The sequence below is a fragment of the Microcaecilia unicolor genome, chromosome 9, assembly GCF_901765095.1.
Source record: "Microcaecilia unicolor chromosome 9, aMicUni1.1, whole genome shotgun sequence".
NCBI lineage: Eukaryota > Metazoa > Chordata > Amphibia > Gymnophiona > Siphonopidae > Microcaecilia > Microcaecilia unicolor.
Genome location: NC_044039.1, coordinates 161941637 through 161967157, shown reverse-complemented (window position 1 = coordinate 161967157; position 25521 = coordinate 161941637). Strand labels below are relative to the sequence as shown.

Genomic DNA, 25521 nt, shown 5'->3' with positions numbered 1-25521 from the left:
ACATACTTCTATGATCTGTGTCCCGCAAGGAAAGGACTGAAGAAGATTTGGGAACTCCAGCACTGGGATAACCGAGGCCAATACCAGACAGACTTCTACTGTCTGTGTCCCGCAAATGGCAAAAGACAGGTGAAACTTTGGCAACTTCAATGTTATAGATTACTTTATTGTCGTGCTGCGAGTGAGGGTGTTGTGCAGCTCAGGGGGAAGGGAAGACATCTTGACTGGTAAATTTGAACACTGTTAGCAATACTTGGGGATGATATATGATTTTAACCAAGACTCCATCATGTTTGGCTGCCTATCACGCTTATTTTCAAAAGTGATCGCCGGCCATTTCCCGACATAAATCGGGAGATGGCCGGCGATCTCTCAAAAGCGGCGAAATTGGTATAATTGAAAGCGGCTTTTTTGACAGCATCGCCGCTTTCCCGTCGCCTCGCTGGTGAAAGTTCAAGGGGGCGTGTCAGTGGCGTAGCGAAGGCGGGACATGGGCGGGCATGGGCGTGGCTACCAGATGGCCGGCTTTCACGGATAATGGAAAAAAAAAGCCGCGTTAAGCAGTATTTCGCCGGGTTTACTTGGTCCTTTTATTTTCACGACCAGGCCTCAAAAAGGTGCCCCAACTGGCCAGATGACCACTGGAGGGAATGGGGGATGACCTCCCCGTAGTCCCCCAGTGGTCACCAACCCCCTCCCACACTAAAAAAATAAAAACCTTTTTTTACCAGCCTGTATGCCAGCCTCAAATGTCATACCCAGCTCCCTGACAGCAGTATGCAAGTCCCTGGAGCAGTTTTTAATGGGTGCAGTGTACTTCAGGCAGGCAGACCCAGGTCCATCCCCCACCCCTACCTGTTACACTTGTGGTGGTAAATGTTAAGCCCTCCAAACCCCCCCCAAAACCTACTGTACCCACATGTAGGTGCCCCCCTTCACCCATAAGGGCTATGGTAATGGTGTAGAGTTTTGGGGAGGGGGATTGGGGGGGCTCAGCACCCAAGGTAAGGGAACTATGCACCTGGGAGCTATTTGTGTATTTTTTAAACATTTTTAGAAGTGCCCCCTAGGGTTGCCCGGTTGGTGTCCTGGCATGTCTGGGGGACCAGTGCACTACAAATGCTGGCTCCTCCCATGACCAAATGCCTTGGACTTCGCCGGGTTTGAGATGGCCTGCATTTTTTTCCATTATCGCTGAAAAACAAAACTGACGATCTCAAACCCGGCGAACTCTGGCATTTGGCCGGGCTAAACCGTATTATGGGAAAAAAAGATGGCCGGCCATCTTTTTCGATAATACGGTTCCGGCCACCTGTTACGCCGCCACCAAAATAGATTGCTGGCAAACTATTTTGCCGGCGACGTTCGATTATGCCCCTCCACGTGGTTGGCATGGTGGAAACTTGACAGCCAGTGTTTAAGCACAGATGGCTGGGGTCTGGACAGAGTGGTGGGCATGACTCTAGCCACCTTATTCGGCAGACTGGATGGACTGTGTGGGTCTTTATCTGCCATCATTTACTGTGTAACTTAGTGGCTCAGAAATGCATAGAGGGTGAAGGAAAATGGAAAGTAGGAAATTGCAGTCGGCATGCAAACAGGTTATGAAAAACTGGTTGGCCAAATGGTGCATTTTGCATTGATGAATGATTCAGGCAGTAATGCTTGACAAAAGTATAAGCTGAAGCCCATATTGTGGACTTGCTGATCTGAGAGTTGCCACAGTGTTGGCTTTTACTTGGAGCTGATGAGGTCTTGTATGCTCAGGTGGCGGAAGTTCTGCAAGCATATAACAAAAAGAAATACAGTCTTCTAATTGAATAGAGTTTGTTTAGAAACAGGTGCTCCAGGAGTTTTAAGATTAAGAAAGACAAAAAGTTGCAAAGACTTTGTGTGATAAAGATAATAGAGCAATGCCTGTCTACAGTCCAAGGTGTGCAAGCAAGATTCAATCTATGTTGCATGAGGCGGAGGAAAAAGGTGGGCAGGACCATGGACTGGTTTAAGTTGAAATCTGAAACCACTTTAGGCAGCAATCTTGGATGAGTACAGAGGAGCAATCTATTTTGAAAGAATTGAGTATAAGGAGGGTAGTGAACTGGGGCCTGACTGATCCCAAAGGTTCAAACAGTTGGTCCATGAGTTTGGCAAGGACAACATTCAGGTCCCATGTTGGAGAAGGAGCTGTCATGGGTGGTTTTATATTCATGAGGCATCTCATGAACGGAAAACAAGAGGGTGGGTGGCTAGAGGTTTCCCTTGATGAAAACATTAGTAAGCAGAGATGCTGCTAGATGAAGTCAAACTTGATGTTTTAAGGCCCAACTCTGAGAGATGAAGGCAAGAAAAGAATTGTTGTTGGAGGACAAGAAATGGGATCTTTGTTTTAGTACTGAGCCCAAATAGAGAAATGATGCCACTTAAACTGATATGATTTCCATGTAACTGGTTTTCTACATGCTAGGAGAACTTGCTTTACTGACTCTGTTGCCCACAGCTTTGGAGATTTGAGCAGGACCTAGTCAATTTATTTACTTAACAAATTTATATCCTGTTCCATCCAAATTTCTAGGCAGGTTACAAAAAATATATACATAATAGTTAACCCAACTATAACATACAACAGCATGAAGCAAAGACAAAAATATAAAAACAGTTTTTAAAATCACATAATGATTAGAATACATACACTAACGGGGGCATTTTCGAAAGAGAAGGGCACCCATCTTTCGACACAAATCGGGTCGCCCAAATCGGTATAATCGAAAGCCAATTTTGGGCGTCCTCAACTGCTTTCCCTCGCGGGGACAACCAAAGTTCCCGGGGGCGTGTCAGCAGTGTACCGAAGGTGGGACGGGGGCATGCTTAAGAGATGGGCGTCCTCGGCCAATAATGGAAAAAAGAAGGGCCTCCCTGACGAGCATTTGGCCAGCTTTACTTGGTCTCTTTTTTTTTTTTTTTTTCATGACCAAGCCTTGAAAAGATGCCTGAATTGACCAGATGACCACCGGAGGGAATCAGGGATGACCTCCCCTTACTCCCCCAGTCACCAACCCCCTCCCACCCAAAAAAAAAAAATTTTAAAACATTTTTTTCCATGAAATCCCCTAATTTATAATTATTCATGGAATGGCTTGTGTTGTAAAGTATTCTAACTTTCACAAATATCTGTTTTGGTTTATACATAAAAACAGTTCACATGTTTCTTCTGCTCCTTGTGACGCTGGGCAAGTCATTTAACCCTCCATTGCTCCAAGTACAAATAAATACCTGTATATAATATGTAAACTGCTTTGATTTTATCCACAAGAAGGTGGTATATCAAATCTCATCCCCTTACCCTTTCTTAATTTAGAGAAATATCTGCATACCTCAATCATTCTCTAAACTTTGTGACTCTCAAGATGAGGGTGAAAATTAGTTGTTTTCATTATGTTTGCTAATCTGATAGTGTTGTTCTAGCCAAGTGTTGTTCTGTTTTACATCGCAGCAAGGAAGTTCAAAGCTTCCCCAAAGTAGACTTTTTAGTACCACCTTGGTTTCCTTTTGTGGGAGAGAAATGCTGCAGCATTGTTATAACTGTGGCCATAGATAGGAAATATGAATATTCTGTCAGGTGCAGTGTCTTCAAATGGGCTAATTTTACACATATTCTGCTGGATTATATATATCCCGACTAGCATTCCATGCCAAAATCCAAGTGTATTCTATAACAACGCGCATAACTTCATTGGCTTAACAAGCCAATCGGTGTTTTTAACAATACTTAACAATCAATGAGCACTAATTGGCAATAATTAGAATTTGCACACATAACTTGCTAAGCGTATTCTGTACCGTACAGTGCCTAAATTCTAATGCGTGGAGGCAAAAAGGGGTGTAGTTATGGGCCAGGACGGGCGTTTCATGGGTGTTCCAAAATTTATGTGCACTGTTCTAGAATATGTCCCTCTAAGCCTAAATTTGCGTGCCGGTATTTATGCTACGTTTTCCTTGGTGTAAATGGATGCATGTAGTTCTAAGCACTGGGATATTGACTAAGTATATTCTATATACTGTGCCTAAATCTAGGTGCCACTTATAGAATACACTTAGGCGGAAATTTATTCTGCATGGGTTTTTCAGGTGCCATATATAAAATTTAGCCCATTATAACCAGTAATGAACATCACTCTTAAGCCTTTCCGTTGCTGCCTTTTCCATGGTTTTTACAGTCTTGATGTCCTTAAGACTGAAACAGCACATAAAGGCCAATTTTTAGTGTTTTTGTAGATTTTGGACCTTATCCATCCCTATTTCCCCTACATTGTACAGTACATACTGTTCCTTTCCCTGACTGCTAAAGATATGTAGAACTTGCTTTCCAGTCTTCTAACATGAACACAATCAAAAGTAAATCTAGAAAAAGTGTTTGTACTAGGGATATGCATTCAATTGAAATGACATGGAAAATAACATTTCCCATGTCATTTCATGTCAATTTTTGCTCAAAAGGGCAGGGAAAACCCCCTGAAATTTGTGGATGTTTTTTTGCTGTCATAGTGTGCACTCTTCGAAAGAGTGCACATTGTTTACAATTATTGCCCTGAAAAGAAAAAAAAAAAATAACAAAATTAAAATTTCAGGAAACTAAATAAAGCAAACCTATTTTGGCTGCACAGCCCTAATTTCCAGTTTAGCATCCAAGCATGTGTGAAAGCATTAGCTTGGAGGGTACTAGTGCTGAGTATGCGGAGAGGCCAGTGCTCTCTTAAAGGCATGAGAAAGTGGTGTGGACAGCACCATCTTTGTTGCTTCTTTTCCTCAGTCCTTCCCACCAAGGTAAGGTTGCCTCCATTCACTTGAGTATTAAAGGAGAGTTGTTTCCAAGCTTCTTTCCTCCTTATACCAACTCATTACTATAATTAACTCATAGTTTTGAATTGTTTTGACTTATTGGATTTATATAATAAAAAGTTAACTTCCTTTTTTCTTTTCTAGGGAAAATTCTTCCTGGAAGATCCTACAGGAACTGTTCAATTGGATCTGAGTAAAGCCATATCCTATAAATCTGTATGTGGGTAAAGTCAGACATGAGCTCAGGGGGTTGATCAGATGCTATACTGGACCTGGTAAGGGGGAGAGGGCGAAACTTTACCACTGCAAGGTTAATCCATTCTCTCTGACTGGGGGAAAGGTGCTAACACTTTGAGGAAGACAGCAGACTACTGATGAAAGCTGAAAACTACTAGTTTTAATCCCACTGATGGATGTTGGCCTGTAAAATAAGCCCATGCCACAACTTCAGCTGTGGCTTAAAAAGCAGTTCTTTATTTATAGATAGAGCGTCAGATTTTCAATTATAATAAAACAACCTATGGGGAATTTGGAGTATTCAGTTTTAACAACCCCCTCCCCTGAAAATCGCTTTTTTTCTGGTGCTCCAGTGATGTTGCCCACTGCCTTAGCATTTGATTAATGCAATTGGAGTGGGCCACTGTGTGGCATAAGCTTATATTTTTGCTTGCTGCTCTATGCTTCTTTGAATGTAGCTCATGCTCTTTTCAGTTTTAGCTCAAGATGAACTACATTGAGGTACAGTAGGTATTTATTTCCCTGTCCCCAGAAGGCTTACAATCTAAGTTTATACAAAGGTAAGGTTAAACGACTTGCCCAAGATGACAAGGAGCCATCATCACTAGCAAAGATTTAAAACACAAGAAAAGGTTTTTCTGTTCTTTCATTTCAAATCCTCCTTCTGGCTTCAGAGTTGGCTATAGAACAGAGACTGGCAGAAGATACATTTGTTTTATTTATTTTATGTTCTTAAAAATGTTTTTAGTCATTTTTGGCTTTTTCCCAAGGGCAGCAGAAAAATCCAGGATTTTGACATTCATTCCAGATGTCATCTTTGTCTGTGCCTTGACCGTATCAATACAGCAAGGATTGCACTCAAATACTTCCTAGAGTGAGAAGAGATCATATGAGTCAACTTGGTGACCATTTGGAGGCAGAGCAGCATCTCCTGTAAGAGAAAAATCAGAAGAGCATTAGCTCTGTGCCATCTTCAGGAACCAATTCACATACAAGTCAAGAATCTTCAGTGGAGTGGCATGGTGTTCTCCACACTCCCACTTCCTAAGGGGATTGGAAAACTGTCTCTGAACAGAGACGCTGAGGCACAACATTGGACCAGCCCTGATGCGGCATGATGAAACATGGGCCATGTTGGCATGGGTCCATAGAGCATTCAGCTAAATAATCTACACAAGCTAAGAGTTTATAAGTAATAAAGATAAGGCAGCCCGATGACGATTTTAGTAAGTCACAAGGTGAGTGCCTTGTGCAAAAGAAGTCGCTGCCAAGGTCTGTTTGTATGACAATTTTTGCCTAAGGTTTGATTGTGCAGGGTTATTTCATTTGATTTAGTTGCTTGCCTCCACTACTGAGATTGAAGACTGCTTAAATTGATTTATCGGGAAAGTCTGAAGGGAAGGCAGATGTTTCTGCTCCTCCATTGCACTTAGAAAAGCGTAAGCGCATCAATACATTCTCGCCTCTGAGCCAAAAAATGGCACTGTGATTCTTCTATAGAGTTGTTTCCTCAGCTCAGTTCACTTTCCGCCTATGCAGAACCAATGGACACATTGCAGATCTATTCAGTGCTATCTCTGTTATGCCTCTGCAACAGCTCCTTTCTACTCTGGTGCCACATACAGTTGCTGATGAATCTTCCTCATTTGTCTCAATGCCCCTTCAGGATCAACTGCACTAATTTTACAAAATATGTTCAAGTTTTTCAAAGTGTTTGCCTAACATCACATATCCGGAGCTTTCGGACATACCTTTCCAATTTTACAGGAATTAACCCTTCATAGAGAGAGTAAAGGTTTTCTCCAGTCCCTATAGTGTCTTCACTAGCTACATCTGATTCTGAGCAGGAGCCAGCACATTGCTACCACCATCCTCTCCAGACTCTGGTGCTTATCACACAGATGGACTGTTAGACCTTTCTGATACTCACCCGCCACCAAATGATGATACTGAAGGATTATACAGTAATTTCATCTGACCCATCTTCTCTTTTGACCAGGAATAAATCCATATATGAGGGCATTCTTATCTGAGGTTCATTCAGAAAATGGCTAAGGAGGTGACTTTTCCTCTGCAATAGGGTGCTGAGCCAACAGCAGACATTTCTGGCCTCGTCAAATATATTTGGGCACCAAAAGCAACTGTTGCTGTTCCTATTCATGGCCTACTAGCAGTTCCATATATGGTAAAATCCACTCACTGTTCAGTAAGTCTCTAAAAAAAAATTGGATTTGAAATATAAAGTACAGCCTCTGTGGCGGTTAAAGTGGCTATGAGAAAAGCCAAGAAATGCAGTGATTTGTCCAACTTTCTACCCAGGAGAGATCCATGAATGCTAGATCACTTTGGCAGGAAGGTTCCTCTCCCTCCCCCAAGGGGCAATATTGTCAGCCTGTATAGCAATTCATCAGCTCTATACAGTTCAATTCATGCACGGTCTTAGAAAATCCAAGTTTTCTGAGTCCTTTTTCACAATCTCAAACATAGCTGCCACGCTAGCAAAGATAGATGAGTATGGTACACACCTCATATGTACTATCTATGATGTATTCAAGATCTTGTCCAGGGTTTCTGCGTCCACAGTTGCAGACTTGCCCCCTCATTTTATAACAGGGTACCTAAGAATATTAGCACATTGAATCATCCTTCTCTGTTTTTTACCTTAGCATATGGGAGTGTTATTTGATAGTGGTTCAATAAAGCACACTGGCCTCCTCTCCTCTGCCCTGATCTCCATCTTCTTTCTTCTGTTTCCATGTTCTATATGAAATAGAGTTCTTTTCCCACTAGAATATTATTTGTATTTGTGAACTTCCTTGTTTTTAGAAAAGGCAGTATGTAAAATTTTAAATAAGCATAAACATATACGTATATTGTACACATACGCACAAAATTCAAGCTGCGCACACAGCGTTATTCATACACATACAACTGCCTTAGTGCATAAATGCAAAGGGTGCCTACACATGGTAAAGCATGGCAGAATATAAATGTGTCTCCCATTTACACTCACAATATACAGAATACTGTAAATTATGCATGTAAGTGGGCATGCCTAAATGTAAGCATGTTTCTGCTAACTTATGCAGTTCTGTTCTTTTTCTATTCTTCTATTCCACAATTATCCCAAAAGTTCAACATGGATGACATAATAAAGAAGTTCTCTAGTCAAGGTGTATAACAATTAAGAATTCATACTAAATTCATTCAAAATCAAAAAATTCATACAAAATCAACAGGTTTCAACTTCAAGTAGATGAGTTTTCAAAGCCTTCCTGAACAGAGAATATAAATCAGTTTGCCTTATTTGAAGAAGTAGCAGATTCCAAATTGATGTGCCCTGATAGCCAAAAGTAAGCTCCAAGAGAGGTTTGACAAATATTTCTCATTGCAGGATAGTACGTTTCATACAATGAGTCAGCCAAATAGGTGTAAAAGTATTCTTATCCCTTATTTGTCATGTTTGTATGTCCTGATTAGATGTAAGCTCTGTCGAGCAGGGACTGTCTCTTCATGTTCAAGAGTACATCGATGTGTACGTCTAGTAGTGCTATAGAAATGATTAGTAGTAGTAGTAGTAGTACTCTATAACAGAATCTGTGTGCACAGATACCATTATAGAATACATGCTTCTCACACTGTTCTGCATGGGAGACTCCATCTTTGGAGACAGTCAGACTTTTGATACTATAAAGAATCTGTTTTTCACTCTGCAGCATCTCTCGGCCATTCCATCCTCTTCTGGTTCATCAAGCTGACATCCATCTTTTCACTGGTACTGCATTGGGTTCTTCTATCAAAATAGCTGCCACAGTATTAACATCCTGTTTCTCAGAGACATTGTCAGAGAGAAGCCTAAGCAATCAACACTTGCTCCACCAAAACAGCAGCCTTCTTTTGGCTATCATCTGTCTCCAGCAGTCAAAACCCTTCCAGAATACAGAACTTAGAGACCAATTTTTTTCTTGTGGAAAGAGAAATCCAAAATAAATGTTTTCTTCTGTTCTACAAATTCTGAAAAAAGGAGCTTGGCCTCTGCATACTGTATCTCAAAGATCCCAGTTCATCTTGGCTAGAGGAAATATCTCAGATTCTGCCTCCAGACCAGTCACCACTAGTACAATGTCCTTTTGGCCTGACTTCAGCCAGAGTCTTCAGAAAATGCCTGGTGGTGGTAGTAGTGGCCTGCTCCATCAACTGGTAATCTCATATCTCAACAACTGGCTCCTAGTGGTCTCTTTCAGAAGCTCAAGCTTTAAGTGATAATATACACCACCTCTAGTCTCAAAGGTTTCAGATCAGTTTTCAGAAGTTGAATTTATGTCCCACAAACACTAATTTCCTTTATAGGTGCTACCTTGGACACGAGTTGAGCAAGGATTTTCCTACTGCAAGACAGAATACAAGCCCTTATTTCTCATATGCATGCTATGCAAACAGCACCCAAAGTTACAAATAGAGCAGATTGTTGGTCACATGGCTGCTACTGTCCACATGGTGTCTCTTGCCTGTCTAAAAATGAGGCATATACAGGCTTAAAATTCCATTGAATTGATTATCTCAGCCTCTCGTATCAATTCTTTATCCACCACCTCAACTCCAACTAATGCTACGCCAGTAGATCCCCCCAACCAACATCTTTGCAGGAGTTCCTTTTCAACAGAACCAGTATCAGTTCTGACTACAGATGCATTGACCGTGGGCTAGGAAGCTCACACCAAATTAATCATTCCCAAAGAAGTTAGTCAAATTACGAGAGGTCATTCACATCAACTTCTTGGAGCTCAGGGCAGTCTGTTATGCTCTCAGGGTATTAATTCATATTCTCAAGGTTTATTGGTGTTAAGTTGTGAGCTAAATCCAAATCTAAAATTGCTGTCTTGGTAGGCAAGGAGGACAAGCTCTCTGCTCCTTTGTTGAAAGAAGATTGGGACTATGCCATAGTGAATGGCATTCAGATTCAAATGACTTACATCCTAGGAGTGCAAAAGCAAGTTGCAGACAAGCTTGGCAGACTCCTTCAACCCCATGAGTGACCTTTTGGACATACCTTTTCTCAATTCTATTTTCCAAGAATGGGAGACACCTCAGATTGACAATTTGGCCACCAGTGGGAATACCAGATTTATTGATTCCATGGACCTGGCCCTTCCTGTGTGCTTACCCCAACGTCCTCTCATTGAAAAGTCCCTTCTCAAGTTCCAACAAATGCTAAGCATCCTGATTCTCATAGTGCCATGGCAGCAATGGTTTCCACTTCCAAGCATGTGTTCTATAGTACCTTAATTAAAACTTCATCAATTTCCACTATTGATAATTCAGCAAGGGAAGCAAGGTTCCACGTTAGGAGTTACGGACCAAGAAAGGGATCTGGGTGTCGTCATCGATAACACACTGAAACCTTCTGCTCAGTGTGCTGCTGCTGCTAGGAAAGCGAATAGAATGTTGGGTATTATTAGGAAAGGTATGGAAAACTGGTGTGAGGATGTTATAATGCCATTGTATCACTCCATGGTGCGACCGCACCTTGAGTATTGTGTTCAATTCTGGTTGCCGCATCTCAAGAAAGATATAGTAGAATTGGAAAAGGTGCAGCGAAGGGCGACTAAAATGATAGCGGGGATGGGACGACTTCCCTATGAAGAAAGACTAAGGAGGCTAGGGCTATTCAGCTTGGAGAAGAGACGGCTGAGGGCAGACATGATAGAGGTATATAAAATAATGAGTGGAGTGGAACAGGTGGATGTGAAGCGTCTGTTCACGCTTTCCAAAAATACTAGGACTAGGAGGCATGCGATTAAACTACAGTGTAGTAAATTTAAAACAAATCGGAGAAAATTTTTCTTCACCCAACATTTAATTAACTCTGGAATTCATTGCCGGAAAATGTGGTGAAGGCGGTTAGCTTAGCAGAGTTTAAAAAGGGATTGGACGGTTTCCTAAAGGACAAGTCCATAAACCGCTACTAAACGGACTTGGAAAAATCCAAAATCCCAGGAATAACATGTATAGAATGTTTGTACGTTTGGGAAGCTTGCCAGGTGCCCTTGGCCTGGATTGGCCGCTGTCGTGGACAAGATGCTGGGCTCGATGGACCCTTGGTCTTTTCCCAGTATGGCATTACTTATGTACTTCATCCAGATTTGAAGTCTCTTTCCCTGTAATGAGCTCTAATCAGCTATCTTTCACCCATGACACAACCTTAGTCGAGCAATGATTTAGTTTTAAAATCACCATGGGAAAATCCTGTGGGTATCTGTATATCATCAGCGTATGTAAAAAAAGGAAAATCAAAAGTACACACCAACAAAACCAGTGACAGAAACAAATATTGATCAAGTTGGGCCTTAACAGCATCTCCACAAGTCAAAAACTTAGATGTAGACAAGTTACTGTTTGATCCTACGTAAAAATTTAGAAAGTCCAGAAAAGGCCAGGGTGTTCCTGCTTAAGGGTTCTGACTGTAACAATAATTACGTTGTGAGATACTGACTGTACAAGAGACTCCTGGAAAGGACTTTCTTCATAAAGACAGTTAAATCCCAATAAATAAATATGTAGGATGTACTGAATCTTCTTCTTGAGGGCATTATTTAAGCCCATTATGGCTCAGGCAGGTGTTAACCAGAAGAGAGAGATTCTTAGCTGCCTTCTGCAGAATTCACTACAGTTCTTTTATGAGACCTGTAGGCTCTCTAAACACAAAAAGGGATCTCATGAACTATTCAGAGGCTTAAAATCACATAGTTTTACCTCCAGACAGTGGGATAAATTCTACCCCAGCAGCCTCTGTACTGTAGTAGGGCCCAAAGAATGACCCCCACCCCTCCTCACCGAAATAGCTGCTCTTTTAGGGTAGATTCCCGCTTTCCATGGAGGTTCCTCATTTGAATATCTGCCATTGCTACCACATGGGATCTCCAAACGTTGAAGCATCCAGACCAAATGAGAATAATTTTATAAATAGTTACTTTTTAACAGTTCTCAAAAATATGTGTCTTTATAAAATAGGCTTGTACAATAATGCCCAGAAGAACACATGTTTACGCCTGCTCTGAGGCAGTTTGTGAATAAAATGTGTATACACCTCAGCTCCACCCAGATTATGCCATGAGAACACCTGTGTGCCGTTTATGTAAAAGCTAATTTCTAAAGAATTTAGGGCTTGATGTGTACCAGGAGATATTATTTTTCTCTTCTGATGATGCTCCAGTCTTTGCTGGAGCCAATGAAAGGACCCCACACTCTTGTAGTACTTTTCTTATGCCTAGAAGAGCTTAGACATCTGTTGGGTACATAGCACCTGGAAAAAAGCTCGCAGACTTTAACTGTGAAGTTATTTTTCTCCTTTTGAAAATGAATGCTATGTTTGTCTTAAGGTCCAAGGAAAGAATTCTAATTTTCCTTAACTGCCACTCACCAGTTTCACAGTGGTTTATATACAGAGTCATGTTTTGTATTGGCTGAAGGTGAAGTTCATTTTCTTAAACATTATCCATTATCTTTTACTTATTATAGTAGTTATACTGGGTGGGGGGGGGGGGGGGGGGGTCAGCTGACATTGGAATTAGCTGAATAAACTCCAATATGTTCAATGTATCCCCCTCCCCCTGCTTTCCTACTAAATTTAGCAGGGTAAGATGGTGCTGGGGGGCACTTTTGGGGTGCAGTTTTATTTTGTATGAGCAGTGCTTTATATTCAGTGCTGTCTGGGCAGTTACTCAGCTAAGTCAGGCTGCACAAACAGCAGACCTGACGTTATCCAGATAACTATTTATATTTGGATATATTCAGTGTAAAACTTATCCAGCTAAGTTCCGCAGAATATCTGAATAAATTTGTCCAAGCAACTTTATCCAGATAACTTTGCAATTTGCCAGCTTGCAGAATATGGCCCTCATTATAGTCAGCTGTGTAGTAGCTTCCTCCAGGGCTGCTTTAAAGGAGTATGGAAAAATGATCTGAATGAAGAAAACAAGAAGCAGTATAAGCACTGGCAAGATAGCAAAACATTGGTAAGAGAGACAAAAAGAGAATTTGAAAAGAAGCTTGCATATAGACAAAAATATATAGTAAAATCTTTATCAGATACATAAGCAGAAAGCCTGTGAAGGAGTCTAATCAGGGAGTAAAATGGTCAGATAATGTGTTAACATAGTTAAAAGCAGCATGTAGTATCCTAGCAGATTAGACAAGTGGTTTGATTTCATTTTCAATGAGATTTGTATTTTATTTTGATAGGATGGTATGAAGACCAAATATTTCATGTCAATGCCTTTGGATTTCCACCCACTGAACCGTCTAGTACCACTAGGTGTGTATACCGTCATGGCCTATGGTTCAATTCAAAGGTTCTCAGATTGAGGGCCTTGGATACTCACGGATTGACATAATTTTAACTGTAGTCCATTGTGTTGCAAATTAAACAAGAGCAAACATGAAAACTATGCATTTGAATTAATGTTCTAGTACTTTTCAACATTATCGTATTGAAAATAACCTGAACCTCACCAGGTTATGGTCCTTTTCAATAGCCTAATTTGTACAAGTATGGTGGATCATCAGAGTAGTTTTGAGCTGATGGTACAGTTTTTAATAGAAGCTATTTTTTAACCTCTGGATGGATGGATTAAATCACTGCTGTAGTGCTTATTCAGCCAGTATTGAAACATATTTTTTTTTAAAAACCTAATGATACCCTTTTTTTTTATAGGGGCACAGGGATAAAAGCAGCATGACCTTAAAAGTATGGGGGAACCTTAGTCTTAAGGTACCTGCCAATTTATGGTCTGTCTTACTTGAAATATTTACTATGCTAACTTCTAGAAATTAAGTTTGCTCCACCTCGGAGGGTAACACTGTTTGTATAATTTAACTTTCTTCAGCAGATTCCCTTTTTTAGTGGTGGGCAGAACTATGAGATGGATGATGAACTTTTCAGACTGGTTCAGTTGATACAGTTAACTTCTGTTTTGCAAAGGAGATTAGTGTAAAGAATGGTATACTATGAGCCCCCAATACTCTGAATATTAGCTCTGTCATCTTAGACCAAAAAGATGGTTTATTGTGTCTCTGCTGTAGTAGGCAGGCATTTCCTCTTCTCCAGTGTGAGATGCTGCTTCATTTAATATCTTTTGAAATATTAAGCCTGGTAGTCATTAAAATATGTAATGACTGTCAGGCTCTGGAAATGACCATATAACTGTATTATGAATGCTCTGTGGAGTAGCATTGCTGGTGGTCCCCTCTCAACAGGAGGAAAGTACAGAGCTGTGGCAACTGAGTTGGAAAAATGAGGCGGGAACAAGGGACTAGTAGTACAGACTGCTGTGTGTTTTACAGTAAGTTGAAGCTGCATGGAAAGCCTCCCCCAAATGAAAGTAGTGCACTGTCACACCCTGATACAGAAATAGTAAAACTGAAAATTGAGTGCTGATACAAATAGGTCAACAACTGAAAAATAAGCCATCAACCAAAAAACAGTAATGTAGAGCTGAGCATGTATTTCAAGAAAGGGTTTGTTCAATCAGGACCACGTTCCAGAAATGTCAACTCCAAATCCAACAATTTCCACAATAGAAAAAAGAACACAAAAATGAGTGTTGCAAATTTTGAATTTGAAATAACAAAATATTTTTTTTGTTTGTTGTTTTAGGGCTTATTATGGGAATGTAAATTTTTTTGGAGGTCCTTCTTCAACATCAGTCAAAGCTTCTGTGAAACTAAAACAGCTGGAGGAGGAGAATGAAGATGCCATGTTTGTGTTTGTCTCTGACATCTGGCTAGATCAAGTGGATGTGCTAGAAAAGCTTCGTATTATGTTTGCAGGTACATGAAGGACATGTTATCTCTATCAGTGCCCCTGTTTAGCTCTGTTGTGTCATGGAAAATCTGCTTACAAGTCAGGTCAGACTGAGCCTTAATAAAAATATAGGACTCAGTTTATCTGTGAAATAACCCAGACACCCATACTACATTTGGTTATTGATTAAAAAAAAAACAAAAACACCTCCTCTGCTTGTATGGCTGCCTTAGCTGGGACATATGCACAAGGTGGGAATGTGCTCCATAGAGAGTGAAATGGGAGGATGTTTTGTAAGTGCCGGACTAATTCATGCCTGTCTGCAGCTCTACTCATTAAATAGTTCTTTAGTTGTCACCTGACAGATTACTTAGCTGGAGATTTCAGGCGCATATAATTTGAATTCTTTTTCAACTGTTCGCTGAGGAGTGCTGGAACAGTGGTGCCAATGCATATTATAAGTATGCAAAACACAGAATGATTCTTGCTAAATAGATATTAAAACTGTTGAACTATTTAAGCTTCATAACATTCAGCTTTTATATGTGGAATAGTATGACTGCTTTTTCTGCTCATATCCCATCTAAATTGTTTTTAGCCATATATAATAGAGCATATTGTACATGGGGTGCATAGATATTTCTTTTTTGAACATTACCAGCCCACACAGAGGAATTAAAAGTTGCTGAAATGAAGCTGCCAAAGAGAGATTGACAATGTAATATTAGTAGGCAATGTCAGATAAAGACCTATTGGCCCATCTGGTCTGTCTAGTTTTTCTAGTCTACACTGTTAAGAATATATCCTGGTTGCAAGTTGCAGAAATGTGAACACTTGCTCTTTCCTTATTATCTACAAGACCAGTCCAAACATGGATGGGTTTTCCCAGCAAATGGAGATAGAGAACAAAGGCTTGTGAACCTTCCTTAAATAGGGCAGTGTGCCACCATGTGCTCCTCAGTATTTCTCTGTCTCAAATGGATGATAGACTGGCACACCATTCACTGGTGGTCTACTGATTATGGGCAGGATTCTTGGGCCCAGTTGGAGAGCTGGGTATCCAACTGAGACCAGTCAGGTGGAGGCTGTTGGAACAACTTCTGCCTGAGCTGCAGGGGGATTAGCTGAAGAAATTCAAGTTCCTTCTCTATTGTTGCTGCTCTATCCTCTCTTTCTTCCCTCATCCTTTCCCCCCAGCACTGTGGGTTTTTTTTTTTTTTAAATTTTAATATAGTAATGAACAAGAGGATAACCAAACAGCAGGGAGTCAGATGGGGAAGCAAGGCTTATTCAAAAGAGAACTGATCTTTGGTGGGGAGCGCAAGAGCCATACAGCCCTATTCTGTGGCTGAGGTCGGAAGGAGTTCCTATACTGAAGGTTCAGTTGGGGGAGCAAGAATGGGAAGTGGCCCAGATATCAGGAGTGGTATGATCAGTAGGCGCACAGGCAGAGCAATTCTTTGAAATACCATTGAGTGACGAACAGGAGAGAATGTACCACAGAGTGCACGGCCATACCAGATAAGTGGAGGCACATGTGAAGTGCTTAAGGACTGCTCTCCCTGCAGGGCGAACACAACAGCTCAGATGTTTGCAGTTCATGCCACACTAGCCAAGACTATAATGTGACATTGTTGGGCTATTGCACAACCCAATAGAGGAGGTGAGGTAGTTTTGAGATTTGTTTCCATTTTACTTCAGCACAATGCTGAGACATATGGAAACATAGCAAAAGTGGCCATTTGGGAGGCAGCCGTTTCTACAGGGCTGCACTCTTTTGATCCCCCAGCACTGACTTCAGAGGAAGAAGGAGAGACATGGGTTATAACTTCCCAGTGATCACCTGGGGGGGGGGGGGGGGTGAGGGAGTATTTTGGGGACAGGTGATGTCCCAGATGGCAAAACTGTGTTTTCCCCCAGATCTTCTCACTTCATCGAGCGTATATCTTGCACCAATCCAGGGGTCCTTTGTAGCCTGGGGTGGTAAGAGCAGTGGTCTGGGGCCTTTCAAGAGATCCTGATTGAAGAAAAGGAATTTGAGGAATGGAATGCACTTGGGAAGCTCTAAGTGGATAGTGGAGATAACAGAAGCCAGCTTGATGGTTGGGGGGCGCTTTATCCAGGGCCAAGTGTCTCAGAGCCGGTAGTTAGCATTAGAGACTGGCTGATCAAAAGACCATTTGGAAGCGAGAACCATTCTCATGGAATTATGAGCCATTGAGCCACTAATCTGGGGCAAGCTTGTCCAGGGTGCTGTTTGACAATACCATGGTGGGAGGTATGAGTTCTTCAGCCGCTTGGGAGGCAAATCTGTTATTTCAGTGGCAGAGACTTATCCCACAGCTTTGGGTAAGAGCAGAGGGCTGGGGCCTTTCAGAAGATTCAGCTTGGACCCATCGGAGGATTATGAGGCATGGTTGATGGTGGTATCCTAATGATGGTCAATCTGAGTTTTCCTGGGAGCTGCTGGAAGAAGGAGACCTTTCTTATGGGAAACGGGGCTTACCCCTCCATGACCCAACATTGTAGGCATCAAAATGTAGACAGATTTTCTCAGCAGGAGCGCTCTAGGCTTGGAGGGAATGGCAGTCGTCCAGGTAAGTCTTCTTCCTCATGAGGGCCTGATGGTGTGTTCTCACTCTGGACGTGATAGTGACATGGTGGCATGCAAGTTCCTCTCATTTTTTTCAGTCGTTGCAAGGAATGGGGTTTGGCTGGGTAGATGCTTTGGGTCCCAAAAAACAACAAGGCAAACGATCTGCAAAATCCAATATGGGAAAGAAAGCCAGCAGATCAATATCACAACAAAAAGATTTTATTGAAGATACAGGCCGTGTTTCGCCCACCTAGGGCTGCGTCAGGGGCTAATTTGAAACCTTCGTAAAGGGGCATGCAGGACATCAGAAGACAGGACTCACAAAAACAGATCAGCTAACGCGCCAGAGACTGGCGCTGAAGAAGACTTCGGCTAGTGGGGGTTGGGGACCCCCACCAGCAAAGGTACCTGGCAGCGGGGCGGGGGAGGGTCGGTGACGGGGGGGGGGGGTCAAAAGTAGAGGGGGCCAGGGCTAAATCTGTGGGGCCCATGCCCCCATGGCCCCACCTAGCTACACCCCTGCATGGAACTAGGATCTATGACAGCAACAGTAGTTGGTACCATGGGCTCAGGCTCATAAGAGACAGCTTCAGAGGCTGATGGTCTGCATAGATGCACAGCTATGAGATCAGTATTCCATGGACTTAAGAGGCCAGGGCCATGCTAGCTTGGTGGTAATGCATGTGGAATCTGGCCAAGGGTGTGGACCTTAAGATGCCAGAATGACTGTTGTTGGTAATGGAAACCAGGCTGTCAAGATGAAATAGCCCATTGTAATGGCCAAGTGTCTCAAATGCAGCCAACAGCTTCTTAGGCCAACTTGTCTATAAACAGACTGGATGCAAGAGCTGTACGAAGGGTGTATAAGCATTTGAGCAGTTAGTTCAGGATAAAGCTGTCAGGATTGTCTCCATCAATGCCATGGGATTGTCATATTTCAATGGACAGGGAGGCACAAGATGCATATTGGTGGCTCGAGAAATCTCTCTGTTCAGATGGCCAAAATTCAGCTGAAGGCACTGTCAGTAGCTCATATCTTGGGAGGGGGGGAAGGGCAACAATATCCAGGTGGACTTCTTGAGCAGGCATTTCCTAGACCCAGGGGAGTTGGAAATGTAAAAGGAGGCTCTTGCCCTTATTTTGAACTGATGGACTTAATGGCTGAGGAAGACTGGCAAAGGTTCTCCTGGTTCTTCAGTCTTTGAAAGGAGTGGGGATCACTTGAGATAAATGCTCTGCTACAATGTTGGCCATAGAAGGACTTACTGTATTTGCTTCCCCTGTGGCCTCTGCTGGGAAGAATATTGAAGAGAGTAGCATCATGATCTTGTGGCTCCAGAATGACCCAGGGTCACAAGGAGCTGCAATGGGAATTGAACCAGTTTCCCCAGGTTCTCAGCCCAGTGCACTAACCAGTAGGTTACTCCTCCACAAGTATTTGTTGTGTCTCCATCTTGTAATAGAGGGGCAAACCCATCCATCTGCAGTGGTCTGTTAGGACATGAGGGAAGAAAATTAACAGGTAAGACCATATTTCTCTATTTGTCACTGCCACAAAGAGCTTACAGTCTAAGTAGGTACCTGAGGCAATGGCAAATGGTGTCTTGCCCAGGGGAGTGTTAATAGCAGAAAGGGGATTTGAATCCACTCTTCCCTAGATCTCAATCCAATGCTGTTAACAACTGGGCTGCTTTCTCTCTCAAGTCTACTTATCTATTTCTTATATGTTTCTTATCACTGTATCAGTCCATTTCATACACTGAAACAATAAACACAATGTGGGTCCATGTTTTGTGTGAGTGTATTGGTGTAACTTCCTTTTTATCTTCAATCACAGGATCCTTGCTGAACTTTGCATACATCCCCAATGTTAATGAATTTGTGTTGTCATAGTAGCCTGGTACGTCATTTTTGTTGCAGATTTTAACATTCTGCAGCTAATAATTTCAGCACTGTAGCTCAAACTTTTGCCTCTACCAACTCCAGTAAAATACTATCCAAAGATTTATCTATGATGCGCAATAATACCATTTATGTTTTGTCTGTGCTCTGTAGGTTATTCTGCAGTGCCTCCAACTTGCTTCATCTTGTGTGGAAATTTTTCATCGGCACCATATGGGAAAAATCATGTTAAGTCACTTAAAGGTATTGAGATACCTAGCTTGATAATGTATTGGATATTAAAATGTTTAAGGAAACTTTATGTAGTGCTGGTCCCCCCCCCCCCCCCCCCCAAACAATAGCAATTTACAGTTTCTGGGTAAATGACAACTGTGGACCTGGGTGCTGCAGATTAATCATTCAAAATAGTTAAATGTCACTGTTTTAAAAATGGTCTTATGCAACAGATAATAGGCCAGTGTGAAGCTGAATAACTGTCAGCTGTTACTGTGGCTGCTTTGGTTTCTGATGTCTTCAGTCTGTTTCTGTTTCTCTTGGGCGCTGTCATGTCAGCATTACCTGCATCACAGTGAATCTGGGACCAGCCATAGTTGGGCTTCACAATTGTCTAGGTTTGCCTTCTCTTTCAGGTCAATGTAGAAAGGTTGATCCAGTCTTGTGTTTACCCTAGGGCATCTCCATGTATGCTAGGAGGGCTGAATCAAGACTGATTCAACTATTCTGGATTGATCTGAATGAGGTGGCAGCTCTACTGCAGTTTTCAGCTATGTTTAGAATGTATTGTATATTATCCTATGCCACACTAATCACTTAGAGAAAGCCTGCCAATTGCTATATAGTTTTAGAAGAAGAGCACTTCAACAAATTTACCGGTAGTATAATAGTATAAATTTGCTCTCATTTCCATATGAAATAGAGCATTTCATTTTGTGCATTTGGTCTTGATTGTTATGATTTTGGAAACTAATTCACAAACATTTTTATTCCTCTTTAGATCTTGGAGAAAAGTCCATGATGAGTGGGGCATTTTATGTGCTTGATTAGTGATTCCATTGTAGAAATACCAAATCTTAATGAATATGCAAATGCATGCTTTTTAATTTTAGAGTCGCTGAAGAATCTTGCAGACATAATATGTGAATATCCAGATATCCGGGAAAGGTACAGAAATAAAATGCAGCTATAAAAATAACTTTAGATATAAAGAGTTGAAAGAGAACATTTATATAAAAAGCTTATTTTAAAGAGTGATTACGTTTTGCTTAATGCTTATGATATTGAAGAACAATCTCAACAATAAGTAGTTTTGTAAAGAGAGGACTAATACATTAAAAATAAGCTATATTCTCTTAAATGTGCTGAGACATTTCCTATTCAACAAGTATGATAGCACTATAACAAAAAGCTCAAAATATACCAAAGGGATCCAAACTACTGACAAAATAAAATGTTTAACTTGAGCTTGAATGTTGGAAGACTTAAATTTTTATATAAAGGGAGAGAATATAAGTGTGAACATTTTCACAGGACAGCATACACCATGATAAGACAAAATACAAAGCTCAAATAAGCCCTAAAGTGTCACTCTCCTTACATCATAAGTCACCCCCTTTTCATTTTTATGTATTTAGTTCTTTCTTTTGTGGTTGTATTTTAACTACTGTAACTTGCGGTATGCCTCCCAAAAGAAGTGCTATCAATGAGCCCCACACAACTCTCCGAGTTCATGTAATAATTATGCTGTGTGGACACACGTCTTCAATGGAAAAATTATGTTCTTACCTGATAGTTTTCTTTCCTTTAATCATACCAGACCAGTCCAGACTAATGGGTTGTGTCCATCTTCCAGCGGAAGGAGACAGAGAAAATAGTTCCAAGTAAACCGCCCCTTAAGGGTATCGTACAGCCTGGAATGTTCAGTATTTCGAATAGCCAAGCAATGGTTCTCTGAAGTCTAGAAGAAAACACAGTTAATTCCAAACAGGCAAACTCTTGGAGCCAATATGCAGAACCTCACTGTTCCTGCTTGGCCAAAGGCAACTGCAACCTCCCCTCACATCAAGTAAGCGGGATGGAATGATCCATACTGAGCTTGCCCAAGCACATAGAGATCTACCCCTGAATCCGGGGAAAGAACTCCTTGATCCCAAGTAACAGGAGTCATACAGAACTGGAACAACAAGTGGCAGGAGACTGAATAGAGAAGATGAAGTAGGCAGTGCTGTAGGAAATCCCACTGTATTGAAGCGTCGTGGAACAGCCAAGGATACCTAAAGGAAACAACATTCTGAATCGTGCTTCTATATTTAAAGGAGCTCAAACTCCTGAAGAGAAAGTTCAGCAAACTTCTCAGGAGGCTACTGCTTCTGAGACTGGATCAGCTTGAAGGCTGAGAATCTGAATATCTCATTTCAGTTTCTCCCTCTGGCCATTTGCCTTCAGTAGCTTTGAGATACTCTTTCTTAAAAGACCTCATGAGAGCTGGGGGAGATTCCTGTGGATACGAAGGATGATCTTACAGTAGTTAGATTATTCCATAGGGATGAACTCTGCTCTGATTCTAAATCCTTTGAGTATTTTGCCTTACTAGCTGGTGAATCTTCTGTTCCAGGGGATTCAATTTTAGATGGAATTAGAAAGCCTCATCAGGCTTTCCCCATATATCCATCCATTCAGGTCTAATTTCAGCTGAATGGGATTTCCCTGAGGCAGGGCTTAGTTTGACCATGCCATGGCTAAGATTTATCCATTAGACCTGAGGAAAATGATTAGTTTGGGCAACCCAAGGTGAATGTACTGATAACAGCTGTCACTAAGACGACTACCGGAGAGTTAAACTTGGGGCTGCTATTGCCAAGACAAGACTCCAGTCCTTAATCTAATTCTTCATTTAATCCAGTTGATGACAAGATAAAACAAATCACTTAGTTATGGAGTGATCTGGTGAAGATGCTAAGGAAGGAGAAATTAGATCTTACTGGCTAATTTTCTATCCTTTAATCCCAACAGACCATATCTAGATTCCCACCCTAATTCAGAATAAGTAACTTGATGATCTATGTTTTATCAAACATGTTCTCAATTTAGAGTTCATGTTCTTCTAGTTAGTATTTTTTTGAATCTAACATCTTTATTTCAAACATATTTTTATTAAGAACTCCACAGGTGTACAGACTCATGCATCACAGTGTTAATAACCCATATATGTCAATCGGTACACCATACAAATGTACAGCCATTCTTCAATTTTTCCTTTTTCTCAAACTGATGGTACAATGCCTTAACTCATCGTTTAACCCCCACACCCATCTTGGACATGGGCTCTGCATTAACATAAAAGCTTATCTGTACTTTGTCCCTCTCCACCCCCCTCCCCCCCCCCACCCACCCCTCTACCCCCCCAGGAACCTGAAGGAACCATTCACTAACAGAATGTGAAGCTCACCCTTCATTAAGGAGTAGACTGCAACCTCTAGGGCTTAAGATTCGCAGATAGGGACCCCAAATTGCCAGAAAGGTGGTTCTCTTCCTCTTTGAGAGCCTAGACTCTCCAGCCTCCCAAGATACCAACAAGTGCAACTGGTTCCTCCAGTGCCAATACGCTGGAGGGTCTTTAACCGTCCAATACTGTAAGATACATTTCCTAGCTAAAAAGCACATCTTGCGGAACATCAATGTTTCAAACCGATTCTTGCCTCTAAAGGACCTCGAAATATCCAAAAGTAATTGTTCAGCTGTCCCCAAAACCAGAATCCCCAACCGCCCCTCCCAGAAACATCGGACTTGAGTCCAAAACCTTCTCAAGGTTGGGCAACTCCAAAACATATGTAGCAGAGTGCCGGGGCTCCTCCCACACTTAAGACAGTCTGGACTTTGGTTCCCTCCCATGTGTGCCAATTGAGAAGTAGCTACATACCCTCTGTAAATACATTGATTTGTGCATTCTCTCAATCTGGTATCTGACACTAACAAGGGTATGCTTGCTACTGATTTTGTTATATCCCATGACACTACTGACAAGCCCAGTTACTTTTCCCAAGCGCTCTTCAAAGGCTCATAGTCCCTGGGGGGCTGCCATCTGGATAGCGTCTTAAAAAGCAACGAAATAGTGAACTCTCCCTCACCCATTGACTGAAAAAAATCTCGGAGCTTGCACCCCAGCTGAGTTCTCAAAGGATCTCCCATCAGGGAAGCAACATAGTGCCTCACCTGTCTTATAGCAAATCTATTACCCCAGGAGTCTCCCACCTTACTCGCCAATTCCTCATCTGAAATTGAATCTTGACATCTTTAATGAATTTTATTATTTAGAGGATGCGTAAGAAGGAGTAAAGATGTTCTATATACTATAGTTTAGAGGGTTGTCCACTACTTTACTGAAATACTGACAGATGGAGCTGCACAATGCCCCATTAGCATGGTCCATAAGTCAGTGTTCTCTGTTTCCACCTGATGGCATAATGGACACAACACTTGCAAATTCTGGACTGGTCTGATGGGACCAAAGGACAGAAAATTAGTAAGTAAGATCTAATTGCTCCTTACAACAAAATATGTACAAATCTCAAAAATATATACTGACAAAAAAAAAGAACTCTAATTGCATTGAAACCTAATATGTGTTCCAGCTTATAGCACAGGGGAACACATTTCTTCCTAATACATGTTTGGTTCATAGATAGTGTTTCATGAAAGAAAAGAAGAACACCAGTTACACACAGTGGATCCAAAAAAGAGTCCTCTCTCATGTAATGTCTTCCCAAACAATGTCTTTATTAAAATCAATAAAAGCCCGACACGAATCGTGTTTCGGCCACACCGGCCTGCATCAGGGTTTTATCAGCTTTGGTTGGAACAGATGAAACAGCTGAATTACAATGAAATTGTAAAGAACAAGGATGTCTGCTAAAATATCAAATCATTAGATGTCATTGGCAAGAGATTTCAAAGGATGGATGTTATAAACCAAGCAGAGCAATATGGGACAAAACAGAAGCACTCTGCTTGGTTTATAATATCCATCCTTTGAAATCTCTTGCCAATGACATCTAATGATTTGATATTTTAGCAGACATCCTTGTTCTTTACAATTTCATTGTAATTCAGCTGTTTCATCTGTTCCAACCAAAGCTGATAAAACCCTGATGCAGGCCGGTGTGGCCGAAACACGATTCGTGTCGGGCTTTTATTGATTTTAATAAAGACATTGTTTTGGAAGACATTACATGAGAGAGGATTCTTTTTTGGATCCACTGTGTGTACCTGGTGTTCTTCATTTCTCCTGTGGCGAGATCACCTTCTGTGGTTGTTTCGCTTCATGAAAGAAAAGAGCAAGTTTTTTATTTGAAAGTATGATGAACATCTTTATTGAAATCTTTAAAATGCTTCAACATTGACTGTACAGTTTCAGAGAATACAATTTAATATGTGTCTCATATCTATGGATTTTTGAGGTACAATTTTTTAAACATGTTTTGATCTCATACTGAGTTAAAAATAGAAATGCATGTTTGCCACTGAACCCCCTCCTTTTTTTCTTTCCCTCCTGTCAGATTTAATATATAAAATATGACTAAATATGTTACAAATATATTACTGTGCAAATTTATGTACTAAGTAATCAGTATTTCCTTTTACCTTGAAAATCTGAATAATTTTGTCTTGTAGTCCTTGAGCCTAAGTGCATGACTTCATCAGAAACCTCAACCTGATTTTTACCTTCCTTGCTTAGATTCTTGGCCACATATAGTACCTTTTCACACTTGTAACTAATGTCTGTATCTAAACAGAGTCCTCTCCTGAGACTGGCAGTTAGCATACAGCAGTAATCATTGACTTAAGTGAGAGCAGCAGTAATTTCTCTTAGGATCCCAGTTTATATTCTACAATGATGTTAAAGATTCATTATAGTTACTAATCTCATTCCCCCCAGTACAGTATAAAATTGACAAATGTGACTTTATCTGCAGAAGTCGTTTTGTGTTTGTTCCTGGTCCTGAAGACCCAGGTCCTGGGTTCATTTTACCACGGTGAGTGTGCTCTCTTTTAATAATTGTCTTTTTTTGTCATCAGCAGCAGACTAATCCAGAGACTTGTGGGTTGTGACCATCTACTAGCAGGTGGAGATAGAGAGTACCAAACTGAACTC

At 41.2% G+C, this 25521-nt stretch overlaps 1 protein-coding gene across 1 annotated transcript in view; it reads left to right on the top strand.

Moving 5' to 3' along the window:
* Positions 1–25521, top strand: part of POLE2 (DNA polymerase epsilon 2, accessory subunit) — a 126008-nt gene that overhangs the window by 60057 nt on the left and 40430 nt on the right. Inside the window, exons 9-15 of the mRNA XM_030214324.1 lie at positions 4981–5037; positions 12494–12542; positions 13315–13387; positions 14729–14901; positions 19527–19616; positions 20480–20534; positions 25343–25402. Coding sequence (XP_030070184.1) covers positions 4981–5037; positions 12494–12542; positions 13315–13387; positions 14729–14901; positions 19527–19616; positions 20480–20534; positions 25343–25402 — 557 coding nt within the window. The remainder of the gene's footprint in view (positions 1–4980; positions 5038–12493; positions 12543–13314; positions 13388–14728; positions 14902–19526; positions 19617–20479; positions 20535–25342; positions 25403–25521) is intronic.